Raw genomic sequence first — 23,720 nt, 5'->3', positions numbered from 1 at the left:
CTTTGAACCATCTCTTATATTTTCCTTTGACTCACCCCCTACAAATAGAGCATTAGCAAGTTTTTAGAAGAGTATTACTCTTCCATCTGGAAAGATAAGATACCAGCGCACAGAGGGGCCTTAAAATCATGACCCCAGCATGAGCAGCATGGAACCACTCTTGAGTTTTGAATGGTGAAGTAAAGTGATCACATTTGCGAATCACTATTAAGGGCTCTCTGCAGTGTGCCTGGCATTGATGTGGTTGCTGACTAGATCTAGGATGAGAGTGTCTAATGGCACTGACATATTTTAGCTGGGGCAAAAATAGTTGTGCACTACCAACACCCATTTGGGTGCTGCATTGTGCTCCCATTTTTTTGAGAACATATTCATTATCTGTATTACATTATTGTATTTTTTTTTTTTTTTTTTGGAAGGAAAACCTCAGGGACTAGTCAGAGCAAGGGCATTCGTTACATATTGCACACTGAACTAAAGGGCAGATTGACCTGGGGACTTTCTCCAGGTCACTGGGCTCAGGGGTACTGAACCCAGTCTTGTGACCATTGGGCTTGTGACCAGGGAGAAAATGCTAAGATCTGACGGGGCACCCAGGAAGTGTTGCTGTAATTCAAGCATGCAGTCATATTTGCTTTTCAGATTAGGACCCAGAACTGTTAAGCCCAGGTATGTGCAGATCTTTTGGTCTTGGTTTTCTCCAGCTGACACTCTCAGGTGAAAGCAGTCACATGGGCATGACCAAAGGAAGCATAAAGAAGACCAGGAGTCTGTGGCCTTGCCCCAGTTTACATAGAAGCATGGGGTGAAGGGGCAGTGTTTATTTCATATATGAAGGGTAATTTCTTGAGTATGTAACGACATTCTCAGAGAGTGACAAAGCCTCTCTTCCTTTCCTATATTTACTCCTGTGTTCCACGGGAGTTCATACGCATTCTGTGAAAAGAAGCGTGCTTCAGTGAATGATCTTTGTTTGGGAAAAGCTGCACCTCTGTTCTCCCACTGGAGGCTTAGAATGCCCAGCAGAATGTTAAAGGCTCTGAGGGGTCCTTAGATAAAAGTATTTGTCAAACTCTGTTTAACATTATCATTTCCCAAGCTGATTTGAATTTGGTCATGAAATTATTATTATTATTTTTAAAACAGAATGTCTAATACCAACCACTCCACAGAATAAAGGCATTATTCCCAGAATGGAGTTTGGGAAATAGGATTTAGTTCCCAATTCTTAATTGACTGAGCCACCCAGGTACCCTAGTTCCCAATTCTTAATAGTGATTACTGGATAGATATGTTACTCGTTAAGGTAAAAATTTAAAAATGACCATGCCAATCATGTTTTATTTATTTATTTATTTTTTAAAAGATTTTATTTTATTTATTTGTCAGAGAGCGAGAGTGAGAGTGAACACACACAAGCAGGGGGAGCGGCAGGCAGAGGAAGAAGCAGACTCCCCACTGAGCAGGGAGCCCTGTGTGGGACTTGATCCCAGGACCCTGGGTTCATGACCCAAGCTAAAGGCAGACACTTAACTGACTGAGCCACCCAAGCATTCCTTATTTTTATTTTATTTTATTTTATTTTATTTGAGAGAGAGCACAAATGGGGGAAAGGGCAAGGGGACGAGCAGACTCCTTGCTGAGTTGGGATCCTGACACTGGGCTGGATCACAGGACACTGAGATCATGACCTGAGCCGAAGTCAGACATTTAACCAACTGAACTACCCCGGCGCCCCATGTCCAATCATTTAAATATTATTCTCTCTCTTGGTGTCTTCTCACTCCCAAGCTTCAAATTTCAATCCTCTTCAAGTCATTGACCCTCAGATTTCAATGTTTTGCCCTCCCCTCGTCTTTCGTGGTCTCTTCTACTTTTCTCAAGTGAACATCCCATCAGCAGCTCAGTATGTCCCAAGTGGAGTCTTCTTTAACCTAGACTCTTCCTCTCTCCTTCCTTGGGTCTGTAAAGTATCTTGCTACCCCTTAGTGCCCCGGCTCAAATATGGTGATGTCTTCTACTTCATTGCTTTTCTTTCAGCATGTCTTCATGTTTGGTGGATCACACTACTTCATAGACTGTCTCTGCCTCTCTGTTCTCCGGCCCACTGCCACTGCCAACCAACAGGGCTTCTGGGTGGCTTTCTTTCCCTCTCCAGTTCATTGCAAAACCAGAGGGTGGTCCTCACAGCTGATTCTAATCACCCCTTGTTCACACAATGTTGTCATCTGATCTCATGGTCCACCTGAGGAAGGTCAGATTCAGGCTCACAGCTTCACACAGTTTGGTCCCACTGTGCTTTTCTGACATTATTCCCAGAAAGTTACAGAAGTGCTTCTTGGAGTTATGGAACACCTTGATGTTCATTTTGCACAACTTCTGTCCATCTTTGGACCTACTGTTCTCTTTGATTGTGATCTCCCCAATTTTCACCTATTTCTTCTCAGCAGATCTGTCCATCCTTCTAAACCTTTTCCATGGTCACCACCCTTATGACATTTTCTGTAGTCCTCTCAGCAGGATATTATGTGTCCTTCCTGGGACATCATAGCACTTCATGTATAACTTCCTTATAGCACTTACCAAATTCTGTCTTAAATGCTAGTTGTTTGTATATCTACCTTATGCTTGCCCAAAGCTCAATGAGGTCGGCCGTAGTCATCTGCCTATTTGTGTCCTTTTCAGAGCCTGATACTGGGCTTTTTACGTAATAAGAATGAAAAAAAAAACCCTGTTGAATAAACATTAGTAACCTTGAAATGTTATTTTTATATGTATAAAATATTCTGCCATAACTAAGAATAATGTATACAATATTCTTCTGTTCTTTAATTATAGCTCTTCTAGAGTGAATAGCAATGGTGAAAATTCAAATTAGTGGGTAGCCACAGAATTATTTTTAATTAAGTTGTAAGTGTCGCTTCATACTTAATTTAAACATGGGTATATTTAGTGATTCCAAATTTACTGCACATACAATAAGGAAACCTTGACCAGGAGGCCTCAAGAATCTTGAGCCTTTTTTTCAGCCCACTCACCAAGTGGATTTCAAGGTGGAACTAGATTCTTCTCCCTCACACTTGTGTACCTATCACCATGCATTTCCCAGAATTGTAATGATGGCTAATATTTATTTTTCAAATGACTTCCTTGTGTGCATGTTAAGGAGAGTACAGCTTTAATTAAACAGGTTAGGGTCACTTGAAACACGTTTGCCTGAAGATAAATGTCAATGTGGATAATCTGAGAGCACTTGCTATTAATAGAGTTCCAAGTTGGTCCCTCTCATGACTGCAACCTTCCACCCCGTCTTCCCTAATTACTGCTTTTAGAGTAATTTCAGAAGTTCCATGAAATGTCTTCTTATTGGGCATTGGATTTAAAAGTCTGTATCAGGAGACATTTTGTGATGATTATTCTTACCTTCATCTAAAGTATGGGTTTAATAAGAACATTAGCCTCTTCATTTCAAGGAGGAGTCCTATTGTCTAGAGCAATCCTAGTCAACTTTTACTGTCTGTGATTTACCTGGGAATTTTGTGGAAATTCAGAATGTGACTCATCATTTTTGGGGCACGGTGGAGATGCTGCATTTCTAACCAGCTTCTCCATGAGGCTGATGCTGTTCTCTGTGTACCACACGAGGCAGGGCCCTACAGGAAGGTCATGGGAGTTGGTGATGCTGGATTCCATTCCTCTCCAGGCTAGTCACTTAGGCAAAGTGGCTTACCATCCTGGGTCTTAGTTATCCTAATCTGCAGTGTGAGGGAGCGATATCTTTTTTTTTTTTTTAAGATATTATTTATTTGACAGACAGAGATCACAAGTAGGCAGAGAGACAGGCAGCTAGAGGAGGAAGCAGGATCTCTGCTGAGCAGAGAGCCCGATGCGGGGCTCAATCCCAGGACCCTGGGATCATGACCTGAGCCGAAGGCAAAGGCTTTAAACCATTGAGCCACCCAGGCGCCCCAAGGGAGTGATATCTTAACAGCTCCTTCCAGCTGTAACATTTTATGATGACATGAGGGGAAGTAGAAAGAATGAGGAGTCAGGCTGCAGGTCTGAGCATATTTTCATTCTTTTAATTTCAACCCAACTTTCATATTTATTAAGAGTTTATCTTTAATGCGGTTTGTACGGCAAACATTAAAGAGCTGCATATTTATGTGGGATCTGGACTTCAAAAATAATTATCGATCTCATGATTTAATCAAGAACTTACATGTAAAATATACTTCCCCCTCCACCCTCATCTTTTGTGTATGTTCTGTTGTTTTTGTTTTATTAGGAAATACTCCATAGCTTGGGTGGAATTGAAAACCTAGCTCAGGTAAGATTCCTTCGCGGTGGCTGGTTTTGCCTTTCCATTTGGTGCCATGGCTCTGGGAAAGGATTACATAGGTGTGTGACGGCAGATGGCTTTCTTACCTTAGGCTGCCTGCCAAGCGGAGGAACAGGCAGGGTGGATAAGTGTGTGTGAGGCAGGATACTCACAGAGCAGGAAGGGACTCATGACATTTTGTTCCGGCTAATTTTACCCAGCCTGCCGAAACAAGAAAAGTTCTATAAAAGGTCACATGTCTTTAGTTAGTAATGAAAAGAAATAGGTGTTGGCTGGCAGGCCCAGATCCTCAACATTGCACAAACCAAAGGATGGGAAAATATTGGTTATAAAGATGTTCACAATTGTTGCACAAAAAAAGAATTATGCTCACTAAAATATTTCCAAATACATGATGATGTGAGGAACGATCTTAACTCCATTTATTTGTCCGCTTTTGTAACTACTGAGGGAAGATAAGAAGGTTAAGCCAGTCAAATGTTTGGGTTTATTAGTATCATAAGGCAAAATTTCTAGGCATGGCATTGGGTTGGGACAGCCCACTCTCCTACCATGTAGAGAAAGAATGATTTTCCTAATGAACCTTTGGCCTTGCAAACTCATTCTGTATTATTAATGGAAGAGTAAGTTTAATGGCCAGTTAATGCTAAATCTATTATATTTTATTATATTTTCATTCTTGGGAAATTGCTGAAACATATCTAGTTTTTGTTTTTAAGATTTTTTTTTAATTGGCTGAAGGTTTACCTCATTTAATGAAATGGCTTATCTTTCACAAAATTATATTGTAAAGGATCCTTTTATCTACCTTAACTTCCCTTGTTCTATTAGAATTTTATGTGTGTTTCTCTGACCCTGTTTCTTATTATAATCAGTTATCTACAGTAAGTGATTATCAGACTACCCCATGCCCATTTTATTCTGATTACTGTCATTGGTGTGTATGCTGGTTAGATATAATTTTTTTTTTTTTTGTATTTGGAGCCAAATTACACCACAAACTTATTTAGTCACACGTCATTTTTTGAGAGTTTGTACACTCTTTCCATGGCCCCTCCCTCAACCTCAGGGCATGGAAGAGAAGGCAAAGAATCTAGAAACTCAAGCTACCTTTTGCACTTGAGTGAACCTGGCCCAGAAGTCCCGAGTGTTATTTGGTGAATCCATTGTGCCACCTACAGGTCATTTTCAGAAGTACATGTCTTGTCCCTTCTCTGCTCATGTGCTTTTACTAATCCTTCTGACTCTTGTTGGCTTGGTCCCTCCTGCAGTACATGGAGATTGTGGCCAATGAGTACCTCGGCTACGGAGAGGAGCCGCACAGTGTGGACAAGCTGGTCAACATGACGTGTAAGTGTTGTTGCGGGGACACGGCAACTTCTCCCACTTGCCAAATGAGCAGGATGGCTTTTTCAGTAGGAAAAAAGATCTTTTGAATATTTATGAGTATACCCATCCACACAGTTCTGTTATTGGTTGTCCCTGCCAATTGTTATATTCAGTGGCAAAATATACCCAGAAGGAAAACTTCAAATCACAATCTTACCTTGAAAAGCCCACTTTCATGTTGCAGATTGTCACTGAGCACAAGTTTATTTTAATGCAAGAGGGACTTCCATATTGGCAGATTTTGGTAAAAATGTTTTTTGCTTCCTTTGGCTTCTCTTAAAATGCCAGAGGCTGTTCACTTTTCATCTATAAAGTTGGGTTAATAATAATACCTGCCTCATAAAGTTTAAAAGTTGTGAGCATAAAAAAGAAAAAAAAGATCCTGATGTGATGATGAGGATGTGGAAACATTGGTCTGTGTGTGTGGAACTCAATCTTCTCTCTCTGGAGGCTCTTTCCAGCCCCACCTTGCAGCCCCTCCAGGTTTGATGAGCTGTGGGTCCCCTGTTGCTGTGGGATGCTGGCCCATTTTCTTTGAAGGGTTTGGTTTCCCGTATTTGTTTCCAGGACAGCACACCGATTCTCAGTTACAGGGAGAGGAGAGTACGTGGTGATCCCTGGGCACCAGGAAGTTTCTTTGAGAACAACTGTTCCGCTCAGCTGAGGAGCCTTGCTGGGTCCATCACCTTTAGTGGCCTTCCTCTCCTGTTTATATCTGAAATCTTTATAGGATGGATCTTTGAAGAGTAGGTCTCACTTTGAAGTTGTAATCAGGTTGAGGAACTCATTCAACTTTAAGCAGAAGGAGATGTTTGCCTTTTTGTTGTCTCCATATTGTATTATTATAATAATAATATATAATAATTATTAGTTGAACTTCAGAGGTAATTCTCAGAATAAAAAAAAAAAAATGACCCTGTTCCTCCTCCTTCCCTCCTTTTGTGTTGTCTGTCTTCCCATGCGCCCTTTCTCTGCTTGCCCATCGGTACGTTAGCCCTGCGGTTCTATGATACTGCTGCCCTTAGGTGCCGAATCCCTCTTTGAGCTATTTCCTTCCTTTATAGATATTTTTCAGAAACTTGCTGCTGTCAAAGACCAAAGAGAATGGGTCACCACAAGTGGAGCCCACAAGGTGAGTGGCCCCAGAGGGAGGGAACACTTAGTCTCCTATGGCAGTTGTTCACATACTGGGGTTCAGAGCCTTGTGATCAGGTTTCTAATAATTATAGTTCACAAACCTGCTAACCTAGCCCAGAATTGTAAATCTCTGCCAAGCCTTTAATATTCTTCATCAGCCTAAGGAGTAAACACAGAATAGCAAACAGGTTTTCCTGAAACTCTTTTTTTATTTTTCTTTTTTCCTATGCCACTTATTAACAACCAAGTTTGTTGCTTTATTGAAATGTTGCTTGAGAAGGCCTGCTATATATAAACTGCCCCTCAGTGTGTGTTTTTACAAATGAGCAAAGTGTGTGTATACATATCAATACATTCCGTATGGCACATGGAGTTGTGTTTGAACCATATGAAATTGTCATGTCTATTGGGCAATTTCATATGGTTCAACCCTCTAATCAGATGGTATAATATTACAGGCATATGGATCAAACATGCATTTCAAGATGAATGGATGCACATTTAGTCAAAACAGACTAAATGTATATCTATAGCAAAACTATTTAGATGGTAGCTGCCTACAGCCAAGTTTTAATAATCTGTTGATTTCTCATATCCCAAGAGGCCACTTTTGAGCATATGTTAGAGCAGGGTTGCTTAAAATGTGTTCCCACGTGCTGTTCATTATATAAGAGATGATTCTAGGTCATATACAAATCAACACTTTTATTTTCAATAGCTACATCTATTTCACTGATATTACCACTTAGAATTTGAGGAACATTTTTGAGTAGCATTAAGGAGTTAAGTGGATATGGCGAAAATTGTGGGAATGTTATGTCAGTGACTCAAGTTTGGGGAATGTGTTAGGAGATCAGAGAAAAAAGTAAGAGAAGAATAAGAAGAGGGGATCGGAGAAATACAGATGATGATAGCTTCATAAAAAAAAATGAATGAAATCATAAAGGGGAAAATTGATATAACAGAAACCAAAAATCAGCTAAGCAGTTGTAACACGGCTTGCAGCTCTGGCCTGAATGTGTCTGGGTGTGCGCTTTTGGAGGACTCTAAGTTCTAAACGTCTAGAGAGTAGAGGGATGAATTTGCGTTAATGGGAGTTCAGAGAAGGCAACTGATGAGGTACAGACTTCCAGTTAAGTCATATTACTTAGCATGATATCTGGAAGCATTGATTCATGCTCTTTAAACATCAATTAGGAATCTAGGAGGCAAATGAAGTGCTTGGTAAGGTTGACATATCTTGCTTAGTTTGGGGGTAAAAAGACAGTTTTCAAGACACTGGTGAAAAGTAGTTCCACTACTAGGGAAAGAGCCTACCACAATGCCTGGTTCACAATGAGTTCAAAACAGGAACTCAAAAACAATGGCTGGTTGCTCCCAGTATTGTAGTTATTATCATTAGTCTCCCTACTTGTCCTTGGGGAGAGGCAGAAGAGGCAGAGGGGCCCTCCTGGGCATATAAAAATAGAGGGAAGAGTGAGAACTTTGGCCATGTACCTTTGTCCCTTTTGCTTCTGCTCTGGGTAAGGAATGGCCACAAGGAACTGACCTTGAGTTTCAAACCCGGAAGAGGTTGTACCCCCTCAAAGAGCTGGGTGTGGTGAATGTTTAATTAAAAAAAAACTCCTTTCGAGGTTAAGGCTCAGTAATCTTTGAAAGAAGCATTATAAGCATTATTCCACTCAAGAAGCTTGTGCTACTTACACAATGAAACTTTCTTTTACTTCATTTTTCAGACATTAGTAAATTTACTTGGTGCCCGAGATACTAATGTTTTGTTGGGTGCCCTTCTGGCTCTGGCTAGTTTAGCTGAAAGGTAAGTGTATTTTAATATCTTTCCAGTTCCACTGCCGTAGCAGTTTAGGTGGGAGAGACAAAAAAATAGATCAGTTTCTCTAGTTACTTATCTACATAGTTATAATTTGTGAAAAATAAGCATGAAGTAGCATTAATATATTGAAGATGATCCTGAATGAAGAAGCATCATTTTCAAACTTAAGTTGGGAAGGAAAATGACAGTTTCTTCTCTTTTTCTTGACCAGAAATACTTACCTAGTCTTTGATCCAATGCTCAAATACTTGCACTTTCAAAATAAGAGTAGTAGGGGTGCCTGGGTGGCTCAATGGGTTAAAGCCTCTGCCTTCGGCTCAGGTCATGATCCCAGGGTCCTGGGATCAAGCCCCACATCCGGCTCTCTGCTCAGCGGAGACCCTGCTTCCTCCTCTTTCTCTGCCTGCCTCTCTGCCTACTTATGATCTCTGCCTGTCAAATAAATAAATAAAATCTTCAAAATAAAGCAGTATTTGACAACTGTATCTTTGACAACTTTATCTCTCTAACCTTAAAAATAAGTTCTCTCCTGTACATTCGTTCTAAGATATAAAACATTTTCAAACACTTTTACCCTTAAAATAATTCTGCATAACACATTCCCTTATAGACATCATGATTATTTTAAATAAAAGTGCTTTAAATATATTTTTATGCCAATAAGTGAATCAATGCTTTTTTCTTGTTTTTATTTTTTTAACTTCATTTGGAATAATTGGCACATATAACTACATGTGTTTAAAGTATACAACATGATGATGTGACATACGTTATATGTATAGAATGATTATCAAGCTCAAGAGAACTAATATACTCATCATATCACATACTTATCTCTTTTTGTGTGTGTGCAATAAGCACACTTCAGATGTGCTCTCATCAACTTTCAAGTTAAAATACACACTAACTGTAGTCTCATGCTGTACATGAGATCCTCAGTACTCATTCCTATAACTGAAAGTTGTACCCGTTAATCTGTATTTCCCTCCTGCCTAGCCCTTCACAGTCACTCACCATGCTCATCTGTAGATTCCACATATAACTGATATCATACAGTTCCTTTAGCACAGTTCCTTTCAGCTTCCTCCGTGTTGTCACAAATGGCAGAGTCTTTATTCTTTATGAATGAATAATAATATTCAATTGTATTTATGTAGGCCCAGATAGGTCATTTTAATATCTTGGCTGTTGTGAATAATGCTGTTATTACTTCTTTAATGAAAAGCCTATCATTCTTTCTGGAGAAAGGGAATCATGTTGTCATCATACTGTTATTAAACAAATTTAAATTGATGACATGTAATCAATTAGAATTTGATGTAGCCTGGCCCCATGGAGCTATATTGCTTTTTGTTTCTCCTTCCAAGATAATACGAGAAGAAGGGTATTAAATGAATGGATATGATAAAGTATGTTTTTAGTAGTTACTAATAATTTTTAATTTGTAGTCCAGAATGTAGGGAGAAGATAAGTGAACTCAACATTGTAGAAAATCTGCTGATGATTTTGCATGAATATGACTTGCTTTCCAAAAGGTAAGATTGCTAACAAGACAATGTCATATTTGATGAAAATGATAATTGTTATTTTTATTATGTCATGCTATTTACCTTACTAACTGAATGTCATGAGTCACCTTGATGTTTGTTTTCTATTTAAGTTTTTATAAAGAAACTAGAACAAAGGTGTGTATTGATTTATCTTTGGTCTTTCACTTTTGATCTGGGCATAGGATCGAATTATATAAATGTTGTCATCACATCTTTAATATTTTTGTTTATTGAATTTTTTTTACAACCTGTCTTTTTAAGGAAAGAAACTCTGAAGTGGCTCTAGTTTTAGTAATTTGAGATTGTATATTGAATACATTTTTAGATTCTTAAAATCTACTTCGCTTAAGGCAAGTAAAATAAATGAGGATAGCTACTGACTTGTTTCATGACCACCTGTTATAACTCTAAACAGAATAAAAAACGTATTCATCTTTGATTGAACTATATTTGCTCTAAAGAATTACTGGATCGAATTAGTCATTAGGTTGTTTTTAAGTAGAGTTGCAACCTACATCATTTGATATCTAGTTAAGTAAGTCATGATTTTCTGAAGAGGTAAAACAGATAACAGAAATATCAAGTAATGAAACCCGGACACTTAACCATAGTAAATCCCCATGAGTCTTTCTTCAAAGTTAGTTTTATCCTCTTTCACAGACTATGCTTATAGACCTGCTCACCTGAACTCATTTCTAGGAAAACAACCTCTGCACAGGTGTTAAGAGTACCAGAGATGAATTGAGATAGAGTGAGTAGTGTTGGAGAGGGGACGGGTATGCAGGTCAGTAGTTGCACCAGAGCACTCTGAGCGGTGAGGTTGATGGATGTCAAGGACAGTCTGGGAACCTAGAGCAGAAGCTCCCAGTCAGAGTCTGGGGCCACGCCAAGTTTCCTGAAGGGAGAGGGAGTTATCTAGGCAAAGGGAGAGAACAAGTGGAAACAGAATGTGCTGTTTGGAGGCATGAAGTGGTCTGTGTTAGAGGAACTGCATGGTTGGGCACAGCTGGAACAGAGTGCAGGAGGGAAAGTGCCAGCAAAGTAGATTAGAGAGTTAATGATAAGTTAAAAATATAGCAAATTTTGGTCTAGCTTTCTCTATATGGCAGGCCCCACTCTAAGCACTTCTGTGTGTTCATCATTTGATCTGCACAATACCCCATCAATTTCCAACAAGATGCTTTTAGCCAGGTCACAATGGGCTCTTTGTGCCAAATAAGAGTGTGCTTTTTACCTATGCACATTATGGGAACTTACAGAAAGATTTTAAGCATGATCAGATTTATTTTGCAGGGAGATTACTCTGATAGCAGTGTGTGGAGTATGTGGCATGGGGAATATAGCCACACAAGGAGCTCCATTTAGAACAAGGGAGGGGATGTTTGGTGTGGAAAGATCAAGGAGATAAAGAACACTATTTGCCAAAGAATATATGTTCTGAATGTCAGAGCACATAAATTTGGGAGGGATTGGAGCTATAGAAAACTGGCTTAGGGGAAAGGAACTGTAGAGCAGTGTGGGCATGAGAAGATTTGAGAGGCAGGTGACAGTGAGGCTTCTGTCTTGAGCACAATCAAGGATCACAAGAATGGGAGGAGCAGTGGGGTTAGACAGCTGCATGACTTGCAAGAGAATTAATCTCAGCAGTTGCCTAGGAAAAAGGGGGCACTCTTGATTGGAAGTAGTGGATTGGGAAAGGAGAAGGAAGCATCTTGGATGGTTCCTTCTTCTGGCTTGGAACATTGAAAAGACTGATGGCATGAATCAACACTGGGGATGTAAGGGGAAGAGCCAGTTTGGGGAGGAGAATAATGACTTTGAGTTGAGACCTAGCGGGATGAGTACCTGGGACTACCGTGTGGCTAGAACTTCTGGAGGCTGAGAGTGCTGCCTGGGCTGAGCTCACAGTACTGGGTTAGAGGAGGTGTTTGAAGTCTTGGGAATGGATGGCATTGTCCAGGGAGAGTGTTTAGAGTGTGAGACTCGAGGGTTAAGGATGGTTCTAGGAAATTTCCGTCATCATAATGTTTCAGAACTCTGATGAACATTATGTGTCCTATGCTATCATTATCTTTATTTTACTGTCCAGATACTCACTGGGCACGTTGCATTTAATCTCCTTGCATTATAGTGGTTTTTGGCATTTTGTTTTAATGTCCTGTTTTTGTAACCACATTGTAAGTTTCTGAAGACTGTGATAAAACTTTATTTCTTTTGTCTTGAGCACAATGCAGGTCCCACTGTATGTACTTGATAGCTGTTTGCTGGTTAGTCAGTTTTTATCCAGACCAGTGGGCTTACAGGGAGGCTATGACTTAGAACAGTGGTCAGGAAACTATGTCCCGCAGGCTAAATTTGACTCCCTGCCTGTTTTTGTAAATAAAGATTTATTGGAACATAGCCATGCCCATTTGTTTTTATGTGTTGTTTATGGCTGCCTTTGCATGTGCTGGCCAGGTTGGGTAGCTGTGACCGAAGCTGTATGGCTAGAAAAGCCTGAAACACTCTGCTATGATCCAATCCTTTACGAAAACATATGTTGATCCGTGACTTAGGAAATGTTAGAGCACCACTGTGATGATAGCTCTAGTCCAAATGCAAAGTCAGTAACCACTGCGCTGTGATTCTCATCCTCCCCTCCCCTCCATCCCTTTCCAGACTAACTGCGGAGTTACTGCGCCTACTTTGTGCTGAACCCCAAGTGAAAGAGCAGGTGAAGCTCTATGAGGGGATACCTGTCCTCCTCAGTCTGCTCCACTCTGACCACCTGAAGCTGCTCTGGAGTGTTGTCTGGATTCTGGTTCAGGTTTGTGAGGACCCTGAGACCAGTGTGGAAATTCGCATTTGGGGAGGCATCAAGCAGCTTCTTCATATTTTACGAGGGTGAGTCAGGGGGGCTATGGCTGACTTTGCCTTCGTCACTGAAGGTTGGGGATTCTGCCATACAATGGCAGATCAGCTTGCTTCCTCCTGCTCTTTGGTCCTTCATGTTATGGAGAATCACTTATACTTGTCACAAACATACTTGAAATCAGTATCAGGGGCATTTTCTTGGGAGCCCTGAAATATTTATCTTTGCATCACCAGCCTCGATGACAGTGCTGGGAATAGAGAAGGCCGTCAGTCTGCAAATGTAGATTGAACGAGACCCAACAACCACAAGAAGACATTTAGCTTACCACCTTTTTCTTGACGCACTCAATGCGTATTGTAATCCCAACAAGTATAATAATTTTACTTGCAATTTTACTTTAAATTTACTTTTTTGCTAAAATGTCTACATTTGTATGACATTTTATATGTCATTCATCTACAAAGAGAAAGCAAAACCTGTAATTAAAGAACAGATGCATAATCCATAGTTAAAATGGGAGAAAATATTGTTGATCAAACGATTGCCATGCTACTGACCCTGGTCCAGTTGCTCTTAAGGTGAGTTAACACCTTATCATCTCTCTTTTAAGAGTAGAATTCTAACAACATTCAAAACCTTGAGTATGGAGAAGGAATGGTTATTAAAATAGTTTCAAATTGAAACTTTCTTGAAGTATGTTTCAATAAGTATGTATTAGATATATTGAAGCCATGGATAATGATATCTTTTGGTACCATCAATGGGAAAGTTATAGTACCTAAAATTATTATAAAGCATAATTCAACCCTACAGGTACTGAATCAAAGTTGAAAAAGAATATGTCTCCATGAAAGGAATCACCCTTGTAACATGTGTACATAAATAAAGCTCTCTAATAAAAGCAGAGTGACTTATCTTTCTCAATATGATCAGATATTATCACATCAGTGTTATTCAGACCTTGTGCTTGTTTTACCTCTATGTATATTATGGAACTGTATGTTATCAACTTCATTTTCTGTGAGGGAATGTTTCAAAACATAAGAGCAGACTATAAAGATATGGACAATAGCTTTATTAATTATTCCTATCATTACCAAAACAAAGGAAAAATATAAGCTATTGATAATCTATTTGCTTTTTTTTAAAGATTTTTATTTTTACTTATTTATTTATTTGAGAGAGAGAGCACGAGCAGGGGGAGCTGCAGAGAGAGGGAGAAGTAGACTCCCCAGTGAGCAGGGAGCCCAATGCAGGACTTGATCCCAGGACCCTGAGCCCATGACCTGATCCAAAGGCAGACGCTTATGTGACTGAGCCACCCAGGTGCCCCTACTTGCTTTTATGAGTATCACGTAAAAATGTTAAATACTTTATAGTACAAATTATAAATCTTTCATTAGTACTGTGGCATAATAAGCTAGCTCCTTGAACACTTAGCTAAGTTTTTTGTTTTTGTTTTTATATTTTTTTTGCTTGCTTCTGTAGGATGCTGATGGTGATGCTGATGGTAGCGGTGGGTATTACGGGTGGTTGATACAACTATTCCAACAGCTATGGATTGCCCATTTGGAGAGCAGTTATTTTCTTGATGATAAATTCAAATTCTATGATCGTTAAGCAGTACTTCAGAGATAAAACTGTTTTACCATGTAGATTAAGTTTAATACAAGAAGGCACCAGTTTTCCTCAAAATGTAACCATCCTTGGGAGAAATGAGTTCTTTCATATCTGAAGAGTCAGTTGGCGAGTCCATTTCTATGCTGCAGTGTTAGAAAACTCTTTCCTGGGAAAATGATATATGTCAACACTTATTGTATGTTAAATATGTCTCAGTGCTTCGGGAGAATTTATTACCCCAGCTGGGCAAGCAATATCCTTTCAGAGCTTGCACCTGCCCCTCTGCTGCCTGGAGCTGGTACAAGGGGTGGAGATCACCAGGCTGTCTGCTGGCATGAGTAGGAGTTGTCATGAGTTGTCAAGGCAGTTTCCAGGAAACCTGTTCATGCCCATTCACCTACAATCCTAAACTCCAGAACAGTTCCTGAGGGGCGATAGACTTGAGGAGGGGGACTGTTCTCTGAAATTTGAGTTTAACATAATTTGGTTGACAGACGAGATCACAAGCTATGACTATCCCTAGATCTATCTCCATTACTTTCCTTATGCTACCTGAAGGAAGGGCGCTAGTGGGCCCAGATGACATGGGAATGAAGCCATGGTGAATCCATCTATGCAATACTTAGGCACAAAGAAATCAAGATAGAGCTGCTGCCATAAAAAAATAAATAAATGAAAAAATATAGTAGCCACATTAAACAAAAAGGAACAAAATGGATAAAAGACATAAAGAAGCTATTGTGGAAGGTGTTACCTTGAGTAAACAGAAAAATACGCTTTATTTTATCAAAGGTATTAAACAGAACATGACATTTATGACCCGAGATTAAAGATGAGATGCTAGGATAATAAAAAGGGGAGGAGAGATATTGCAGAGCTAGGAAAAAAGGCAAAGACTGAATAATCCATGGAACTGAGACATTCATCAGAGTACCAGACAGAAACTGGAATTAGTACAAGGAAGGGCACACTTGAAAAAATTGCGCATAATGTGGAGAAAAAAGACGAATGAGAACTATTAGAAAATGAAGGATATGGCTTGTAGAAGATGAGTTTTCAACCTGTGGATAACTGATATCCTAGTTAAGAGAATAAAGCAAAAGGATTAAAAAATTCAAAGATGGGACGCCTGGGTGGCTCATTCGCCCTTCAGCTCAGGTCATGACCTCAGCATCCTGGGATCGAGCACTGCATGGAGCCCCAAATCTGGCTCCACACTCAGTGGAGAGTCTGTTTCTCCCTCTCTCTCTGCTCCTTGTCCCCTGACTTATGTGCATGCATGTGCATTCTCTCTCTCAAATAAATCAATAAAATCTTTTTTAAAAAATTCAAAAATATAAAAGAAGAGATCTTTACCAAAATAAGGAGAGACTGGAATTGCTTGGAAAAAGAAAACTCAGAATGAAGAAGACTGACATTTAGTTAGGTGAATTGATAGCAGGAGAATAGGGTTCAAAAACAGAGGTGGGGGAGGAACAGGGAGCTCTTCTAGCTGGCTCAGTCAGGAGACCATGCAACTCTTGATCTCAGGGTTGTCGGTTCTAGCCACCCATGCTGGGTGTAGATGTTACTTAAAAATGAAATCATAAAACAAAAAAACAAAGGTGGGCATGTGAAGCTGTGAAGAATTGACAGAGTGCTAGAGTTACTTCAGTAACCATAAAAGAAAGCAGGAGGGAAGGAAGGAAGAAAGGGAGGGCGGAAGAAAAAAAGGAAGGAAAGAAGGGACTCCTGCCTCACGCCACGCACAGAAACCCATTCTTGGTGGATTGGAAGGGGAAACAATAAAGATACCATAGGAGAAAACTTCACGGCCTGGGGGAGGCAAACATTTCTTAAACAGGACCCAGAAAGCATTGACCATGAGGGAAAATTGATAAACTATACATTCACTTTTCTTTTTCAGAGACAGAAATTTTGTTTCCGATCGTTCTTCCATTGGCAGCCTGTCTAGTGCAAATGCAGCGGGCAGAATCCAGCAGCTTCATTTGTCAGAAGATTTAAGCCCTCGGGAAATACAAGAAAATACTTTTTCTCTTCAAGCAGGTATTTATACCATATTATTATGTTTTACTATTTGATACTGTTTAGCATATTGTTTTATTATGCTCTGTGATGGTGATAATAATTTATTATTCTCTGTTATGTATGGTAATAAGAAGTAGGCACAATTTGTAAGTTTAAAAACTGTGAAGTTAAATCCATGTAGATGACTAAAACCTCCAGAACTCGTGTTGGGCCTGTAGATTAGTCATACCACAGACTTTTCTCTCCCTTTCACATTCTGAACACATTGAGAAATCAGCATGGAGTTCAGACATAAAGAGAGCAGAATAGTAGCCTGTTTATTGGTAAAGCTGGATTGGAGAATTCAGCTTGCTTTGTGGCCAGAATCATGGTTCCTATGTTTTCTAGATCTCAGGGCACCTTCCTTCAGGGAGATTCTATAATCCACACACCCATTCCCCTGGAAACAAGGGGGTGCCTTCATTACTCCACGTGAACACCTAAAGGGAGGTCAGAGCCTCTCTTGCTGCACAAAAGCAGGATAAGGGATGTATGCCCACACTTTTGGCAGTTTGGCACAACCCCGAACAAGGTTCACACAAGGGCACCTGGCGTTTGGAACAAGTGGGGCTTTGGTGCTGCTGACTGTGCTGGGCGCCCTGCAGCAGCCAGTGGAGGGGTGGTCAGAGAGGCACTGGTGGGAGTGTGGAGCAGCAGGAGGGCAGGCTGGTAGAAGTATATGAGGATATATGTAATGCCCAAGGCACAGTGCAGGGCCAGCACGAGGGCCCCATAAAGTGGTAGCACCCTTTACAGGTGCTCTGTGCCATAAGATCCAGCACATTTCTGGTGGACAAGAAGCAGCTCGGTACAGAATGTCATGGGAGGCTGCTGCTGTGGCCGTGAGCGGGCAGGGAGGGTGGTGCTCTAGGGGTGGGATTTAACATCGGGCAGATGCAATTAGACTTCTGGCCTCTTTCCCTTAGTAAGTTCTGTTCTTGTCTGTCAGTCTCTGTGAACCTCAGTCTTCTCATCAGTAATGCTGATAGTCATGGTACATCCTCTGATTACAAGGGATAATTTGGATCATGTATTTGAAGTACTCATGTATCCAACCATTGTAGATGTATTTACCGAGGACCTGCTGAGTGCCAGGCACCTGCTGGCCACTGGGGATTATTTATGATGATGCTGCCTCCCTGTACACAGTAAGTGCTCAATAAAATGCTGCTGACAGGTGTAGATGTGCACGAATTACATGACGAGCAGAGGCAGACACCACTGCAAGTCAGTTTCCTTCCCTCCAGAGCTATGTCACAGGGAAGGGTACTGTGTTTAGAGGAGTGACTCTGCTCACAGGATTCCCTGAGGAGCTAGAGTACTGACAGAACCATGTACAGCGCAGTTGGTGATGACAGATGTGATCACTTGGTGGTTTTCCTTCCAGCCTGCTGTGCCGCCCTCACCGAGCTGGTGCTCAACGACACCAATGCCCACCAGGTGGTCCAGGTGAGAACGCGGCTCTCCGGGCTCTGGCTGCAGTTCACGTCTGTGCTTCACAGACCCTGCCTCGGGCAAACTCTATATCCCAGAATGCAGCTTGTGGGATCCCATGCTGTGGTTTTAAGATGTTTAATAGGTCTTATTTAAGTTCTAGAATTCCATTATATATTCTTTTTTATTTTTTAATTTTTTAAACTTTTTTTTAATTAAAATTTTATTTTTTTGGTCAGAGAGAGAGTGCACAAGCAGGGGGAACTGCAGGCAGAGCAGACAGGGGAGAAACAGGCTCCCTCACCAGGAAAGGAGCCTGATGCGGGACTTGATTCCAGGACTCTGGGATCATGACCCGAGCCAAAGGCAGATGCTTAGCTATCTGAGCCATCCAGGCATCCCTAACTTTTTAAACTTCCTTTTAACATTTTATTTTTAAGTAATCTCTACACCCAACACGGGGCTCAAACGCAAACCCCCAAGATTAGGAGTCACATGCTGTACTGACTGAGCCAGCCAGGTGTTCCTAGAATTCTATTTTATAGTCTTGTCCTTCCTTTACCTCACTTGGCTTAGAGTGACCTGCCCTGTGGTTAATCTATGGTGTTTCTTCCCTATATTATGTGCAGTTTTTTCATTTTATCTCTTTTTAAAACAAATTTTGAATTGCTTTAATTCTGGACATATAGGATACCATGAGTTGAAGTTAGTAGTCATTTGAATTAAGAGCATATCAGGTTATTTAGCTAGAGGTGACTGAAACACCACACCAACAACATATTTATTGCCAATAAACCAGCTTCACAAAGCATAGTTTGTTAATCAGTCCGCCACATATTCAGCAGTATATGGAAGTAGCATACAATATATCCAACTTCAACTTCAAAATACACAAATACATAAAATCATAAGAGATCAGATCACTGATGCCTAGAGGCTCGAGGGCAATCTCCGCACATCAGGGTTAGTGATGGAGCAGGACGTTTGGACCCGGCCATGTTGAGGTTCAGCTCCTACTGGAGAAATGACTTCGTCTCGCTAAGATTTGGTTTTGTCATAGATAAAGCAGGAAAGTTATAGACTGACTCACAGAATAGCTATAAAGACGAAGTGCAGAAAGGGAGGTAAATCTCTGCACGATTTTAATATAAAAGCCCATGTATAATAGAGTTCAGCAAGTCAAGTATTTAATAGATAATAGAAAAGTAGCAATAAGTTAGCACTTTTTGTTCATTCTGTGTATATATTAGAGTAAGTCTAGAAGGATATAACTTTCTGTACTTTTCATGGATCACTTTCATTTTTTTAAATCTATTACTCTTATTTATTTATTCTATGTTCTTTTCTATAATAATTTATGTGTATAGTTCTTACCAAACTGTAAGGGGAGAAATTATATTTCATAGTTAGACAATTAAAGTGTGAAGTATAAAGATATTTGGATCCCTTTACTCAGTCCCTTTTTATCCCTTACTTTTTGTTTTTCAAGTATTTAAATGACTTTAAACTGATATGCTTTATGATTTATCCTCTTTAAAGACGGTTGAAATTTTAGATTGTGGTTGTAGTTTTTGGTGCTTAAAAGTATTACATTGATATATTTACTGTTCTCCTGTAAACTTATACAAAGTACTAAAATTCTATGAATATTTCTTCTCTAACATTAATTTTTGAGGTTGTGTAGTTGCCTCTTTGTGCTTCTGTGTCTCTATGGCGTTGCCGCTGGTCATAGATAACACGGGTTCTTTATTCTTCCAGGAAAATGGAGTATATACAATAGCAAAGCTAATTTTACCAAACAAACAAAAGAATGCAGCAAAAACGAATCTATTACAGGTAATAAGCATGTCCATTGTTCTTCAGTATTGAGTTACTGAAATCTTGGGAAACTGTGATAATATAAATTCCCTCCCAGTCTCTGTAGTGACTGGGAGGGAAAAATATCAGGTGCAGGAGGCTGGCTTGAAAACAAATGCTGATAAAACAACACAAAGGGCTTAATAGTGGTTTCTCTGGGTGGGGCGATCAGATGATTTGATTTATGTATTTCTTTGCTGATCAGTAAGTTCTTTTTTTTTTCCAAAACAATGCTTATGTATCGGAAAACTGTAAGAGGAAAATTATATTCCATCTTTAAGTACTGACCACAGTTGGTAACATTTCATCTTTACAAGGAAAGCCTGTAAAATGGATCTGGGTAGATGATAAGGGACTTGCCAAGTCGATGAAGGGATATGCCTGGGGCAGCCGTGGCATCTGCTAAAAGGCTGGAAGGGCATTCCGCACAGGGAGAACACTTGTACAAGGTGGGAGAGCCAGGGAGCTTAGAGTGTGCTTAGGCTGCCCAGTGGGGCTGGGGTTGTGGTCAGGGGAGAAAGGTGAGGCCTCACAGGTGAGAGGGGTTCCTGTTACTGCACCTGTGTGCTGTTTTGAAGAGTGTACATCAAGGGGCCAGTGTCCCCAAAGATACTGGAAAGATAAAATCAGATTAAAAGTAAGCCTTTGCAGTATTTGCCACTCATGTTCCCCCCCCAAGTCATTAGGAAGAGGAAGTAAGAATCCATGTTTACCTCCAACCTGATTGAAGGGCTGTCACCTAGAGCGAGAATGAAAATGAGCAGAGAGGTTCTGGTGGTATCTGTGGACTGCAGGCAGAGGTTTTCAAGAGCTACTCATAAGAACATATGGGTGTGGGACTTCATTTCTTTTGTGCCACAGGTGCATGATATGATGCTGGACCACAGAGTCAGGCAAATCCACCATGCAGATGCATTTTGTCAAGCCTGTTGCTACTTCCTAAAAATTCACATTGAAATGGTTTTTGAGGGGGCTCCTGGGTGCCTCAGTCGGTTAAATGACAGCCTTCAGCTCAGGTCATGATTCTAGGGTCCTGGGATCGAGCCCTGCATCAGGCTCCCTGCTCAGCTGAGAGCCTGCTTCTCTCTCTCTCTCCCTCTGCCTGCTGCTCTGCTTACTTGCGCTCTCTATATCTCTGTGTCAAATAAATAAATAAAATTCTTAAAGAAAGAAAGAAAGAAAGAAAGAAAGAAAGAAAGAAAGAAAGAAAAAAGAAAGAAAGAAAAGTGGTTTTCGAGGAGCATTTGCGTCACTGCCTCCTTTCTTTCTCACTGCCTCCACCACCCTCCCCCAGGTTCGGTCATGGCATTGTGTCAGCTGCCTGCTTCTCTGGGCAATTTTATTTGGGACCTTTTGTATTCAGACCACTAATTTTATGGAATGATTCCAGATCTAAGTTCAGCAGACCCCGATCACCCCTGTGGTGGCCTGTGTCCAGGCCCAACTGCAGGCTGGGGGCTCTGTTTTTTTCTCTTGGCACTGCAAACCGTCAGACGTTTAGACGTTTATTTTTCTTCGGTCAAGTCTCACAGGCCTCTTTCTGAGTGTTCTCGGGAGTTACTGTAGATTGTTCTATTTGGGGAACGCTTAAGACTTTACTCAAGAGACCAATTTGTCAAGTTTGAGTCCAATGTGCCTGTAGCTATTTTTATATGTCATCATTTCAAGTGTTTATTTTCTCATAGAAGCCATATAAATATTGAGGCATACATAGCAGGCTAGAAAGAAAATAAACCTTGAGCTCCTGAAAATCTCTGGACGTTTGGTTTTCTCAGCGTAGGAATTTTATTTCTGGTCTCTGTGTTCATTTTGTTCTTTCTAGAAAGGAATTAATGACAAGTACTGAGTGGAACAAGGCTAACATCCGAGCATTCTACAACACTTTTTAAAAATATGAGACCTACCCCAGGTATTGATGGTTTTTGGTTTTAGTCCTAAGCTTTGACTCCCACGGAGCCCAGCCACTCACAATAAAGTCACTTTAATGTTTACTTCTTGATAATTTTATACTGGGGATGTTTTAGTTTGCTGAGCTACCATTAGAGAATCACACACCCTTTTATTTTCCAGTGTTATGCATTCAGAGCCTTGAGGTTTCTCTTCAGTATGGAAAGAAACAGACCACTCTTTAAAAGGTATGAGCTTAGAGAAATTTAAGTGACCAGTGATCATGAGAGTGCACGGTTTTCACATACCTGATTTAGATGTAAACAGTAAGAGAAGAATGAAGCAGTAAGCTAAGCATGTGTTTTCAGATTTCTTAGAATCTTCACATAATAACACTGACTTACCCTAGTGATATCTTAACCCTGAAAGTGAACTAAATGTTGAAGAAAGGGAATAAATCTCTCTATCAGTATAATTCTTAATTATTGTGACTGCTATGGTTTTTAGTTTTCCTTTTTAATTTTTTTCTTGGACGTTAACATTTTAAATGGATGGCGTCAAAATATGTGCTTGTTCTTACGCATTTAGAAATTCCAAAGTTGGTCTATGCGTTTCCTGTGAATCAATGGAAAAGAAGCATATTTCAGGGTATCCTTCACAGGGCAGAAGCTCATTTGAAGGGGAGGAGGCTAGGTGTTCTTGGGTCAGGAGGCTGTGCTAGTGAGCGTGACAGGAAAATCAGCCCCTTGGGAAGCAAACAGTAGTTACCTACATGTGTGGTCTGCATGCCCCTGGCTTGGCCAGGGTGGCCAAAATCATAGGCCCAAGTTCTTACTAGAAATCTATTGATAATGTGGATAGAAATAAGAACTTGAGTTAACATAATGTGTTTTGTTCAGAAGCACTGGTGCATTTTATGTTGCTACCTTATTTACAAATGATGCTTGAATTTGAGGGAAGATAAAGAAGTAAAGTTAACTATAACCTTTTACTTCAAGGCCCTAAACCAACCATTTTTATGGACTTAGTGATTTTACTAAGCCCTTAAAACCAGTACCCTGCAAATGATTCATAAATCTCTCCATTTTTTTTTTCATTTACCTGTATTTTTCTTTTATTTTCATAAAACATTTAAGAATGGGGTTAGTATTTACCTCCTAGGGTTAATATGAGGACTGAATCAAATGGCATTTATGAAAGTGTTCAGCACTCCATAAACACCCCATAAACATTCCTTTCCAAAATGTTTAAGGCCTGTACCTCCAAATATCTTACAAACAAGTTTTTTGTATAATTTGTATCATAACATGAAATCTGCCCTCTTACCAAATTTTTAAGTGTAGGGCACAGTATTATTAACTGTAAGCACAATGTTGTACCCCACATCTCTAGAGATTTTCCTTTCTGGGTGCTTTTCATTATCCCTTAAGAACAATAGTTCTAGTTCATTTTTGTGAGATAAGCTGGTGAATGCTATTTGCCCCCACTTTGTTGACAACCTAAGGAAGTTAAGTTTGTTTAATGTAATTAATCTGTGAGTAAGCTAGGTCCCAAAGGGAAGGAATGAGCAACAGTTACCAAGCCCTACATGAAATGTCTGTGTGTATGTTTTCCTTGTAGACTTTTCCCCACTGACTTGTTTGAGATCTTCATCGATATAGGACATTATGTTCGTGATATCAGTGCTTATGAAGAATTGGTATCAAAGTTGAATTTGTTAGTGGTAAGTCCTGAGTTTTAAATATTTGGTCA

The 23,720-nt window shown here is 40.1% G+C and overlaps 1 protein-coding gene across 4 annotated transcripts in view; it reads left to right on the top strand.

Annotated features, from left to right (window-relative positions):
- Window positions 1–23,720, top strand: part of NEK10 (NIMA related kinase 10) — a 215,596-nt gene that overhangs the window by 42,676 nt on the left and 149,200 nt on the right. For all 4 annotated transcript variants that reach the window (XM_032861000.1, XM_032860999.1, XM_032860998.1 and 1 more), the window contains 11 exons: window positions 4,289–4,330; window positions 5,614–5,692; window positions 6,796–6,863; window positions 8,605–8,684; window positions 10,148–10,234; window positions 12,908–13,132; window positions 16,630–16,769; window positions 18,178–18,239; window positions 19,983–20,060; window positions 22,152–22,216; window positions 23,589–23,691. In XM_032861000.1, the coding sequence (XP_032716891.1) occupies window positions 4,289–4,330; window positions 5,614–5,692; window positions 6,796–6,863; window positions 8,605–8,684; window positions 10,148–10,234; window positions 12,908–13,132; window positions 16,630–16,769; window positions 18,178–18,239; window positions 19,983–20,060; window positions 22,152–22,216; window positions 23,589–23,691 (1,029 nt within the window). The remainder of the gene's footprint in view (window positions 1–4,288; window positions 4,331–5,613; window positions 5,693–6,795; window positions 6,864–8,604; window positions 8,685–10,147; window positions 10,235–12,907; window positions 13,133–16,629; window positions 16,770–18,177; window positions 18,240–19,982; window positions 20,061–22,151; window positions 22,217–23,588; window positions 23,692–23,720) is intronic.

This window comes from Lontra canadensis, unplaced genomic scaffold, assembly GCF_010015895.1.
Source record: "Lontra canadensis isolate GAN:19392208 unplaced genomic scaffold, GSC_riverotter_1.0 scaffold20, whole genome shotgun sequence".
In the NCBI taxonomy this organism is placed as follows: domain Eukaryota; kingdom Metazoa; phylum Chordata; class Mammalia; order Carnivora; family Mustelidae; genus Lontra; species Lontra canadensis.
The sequence above is the reverse complement of the archived record's forward strand: the minus strand, read 5'-3'. Positions and strand labels throughout refer to the sequence as shown.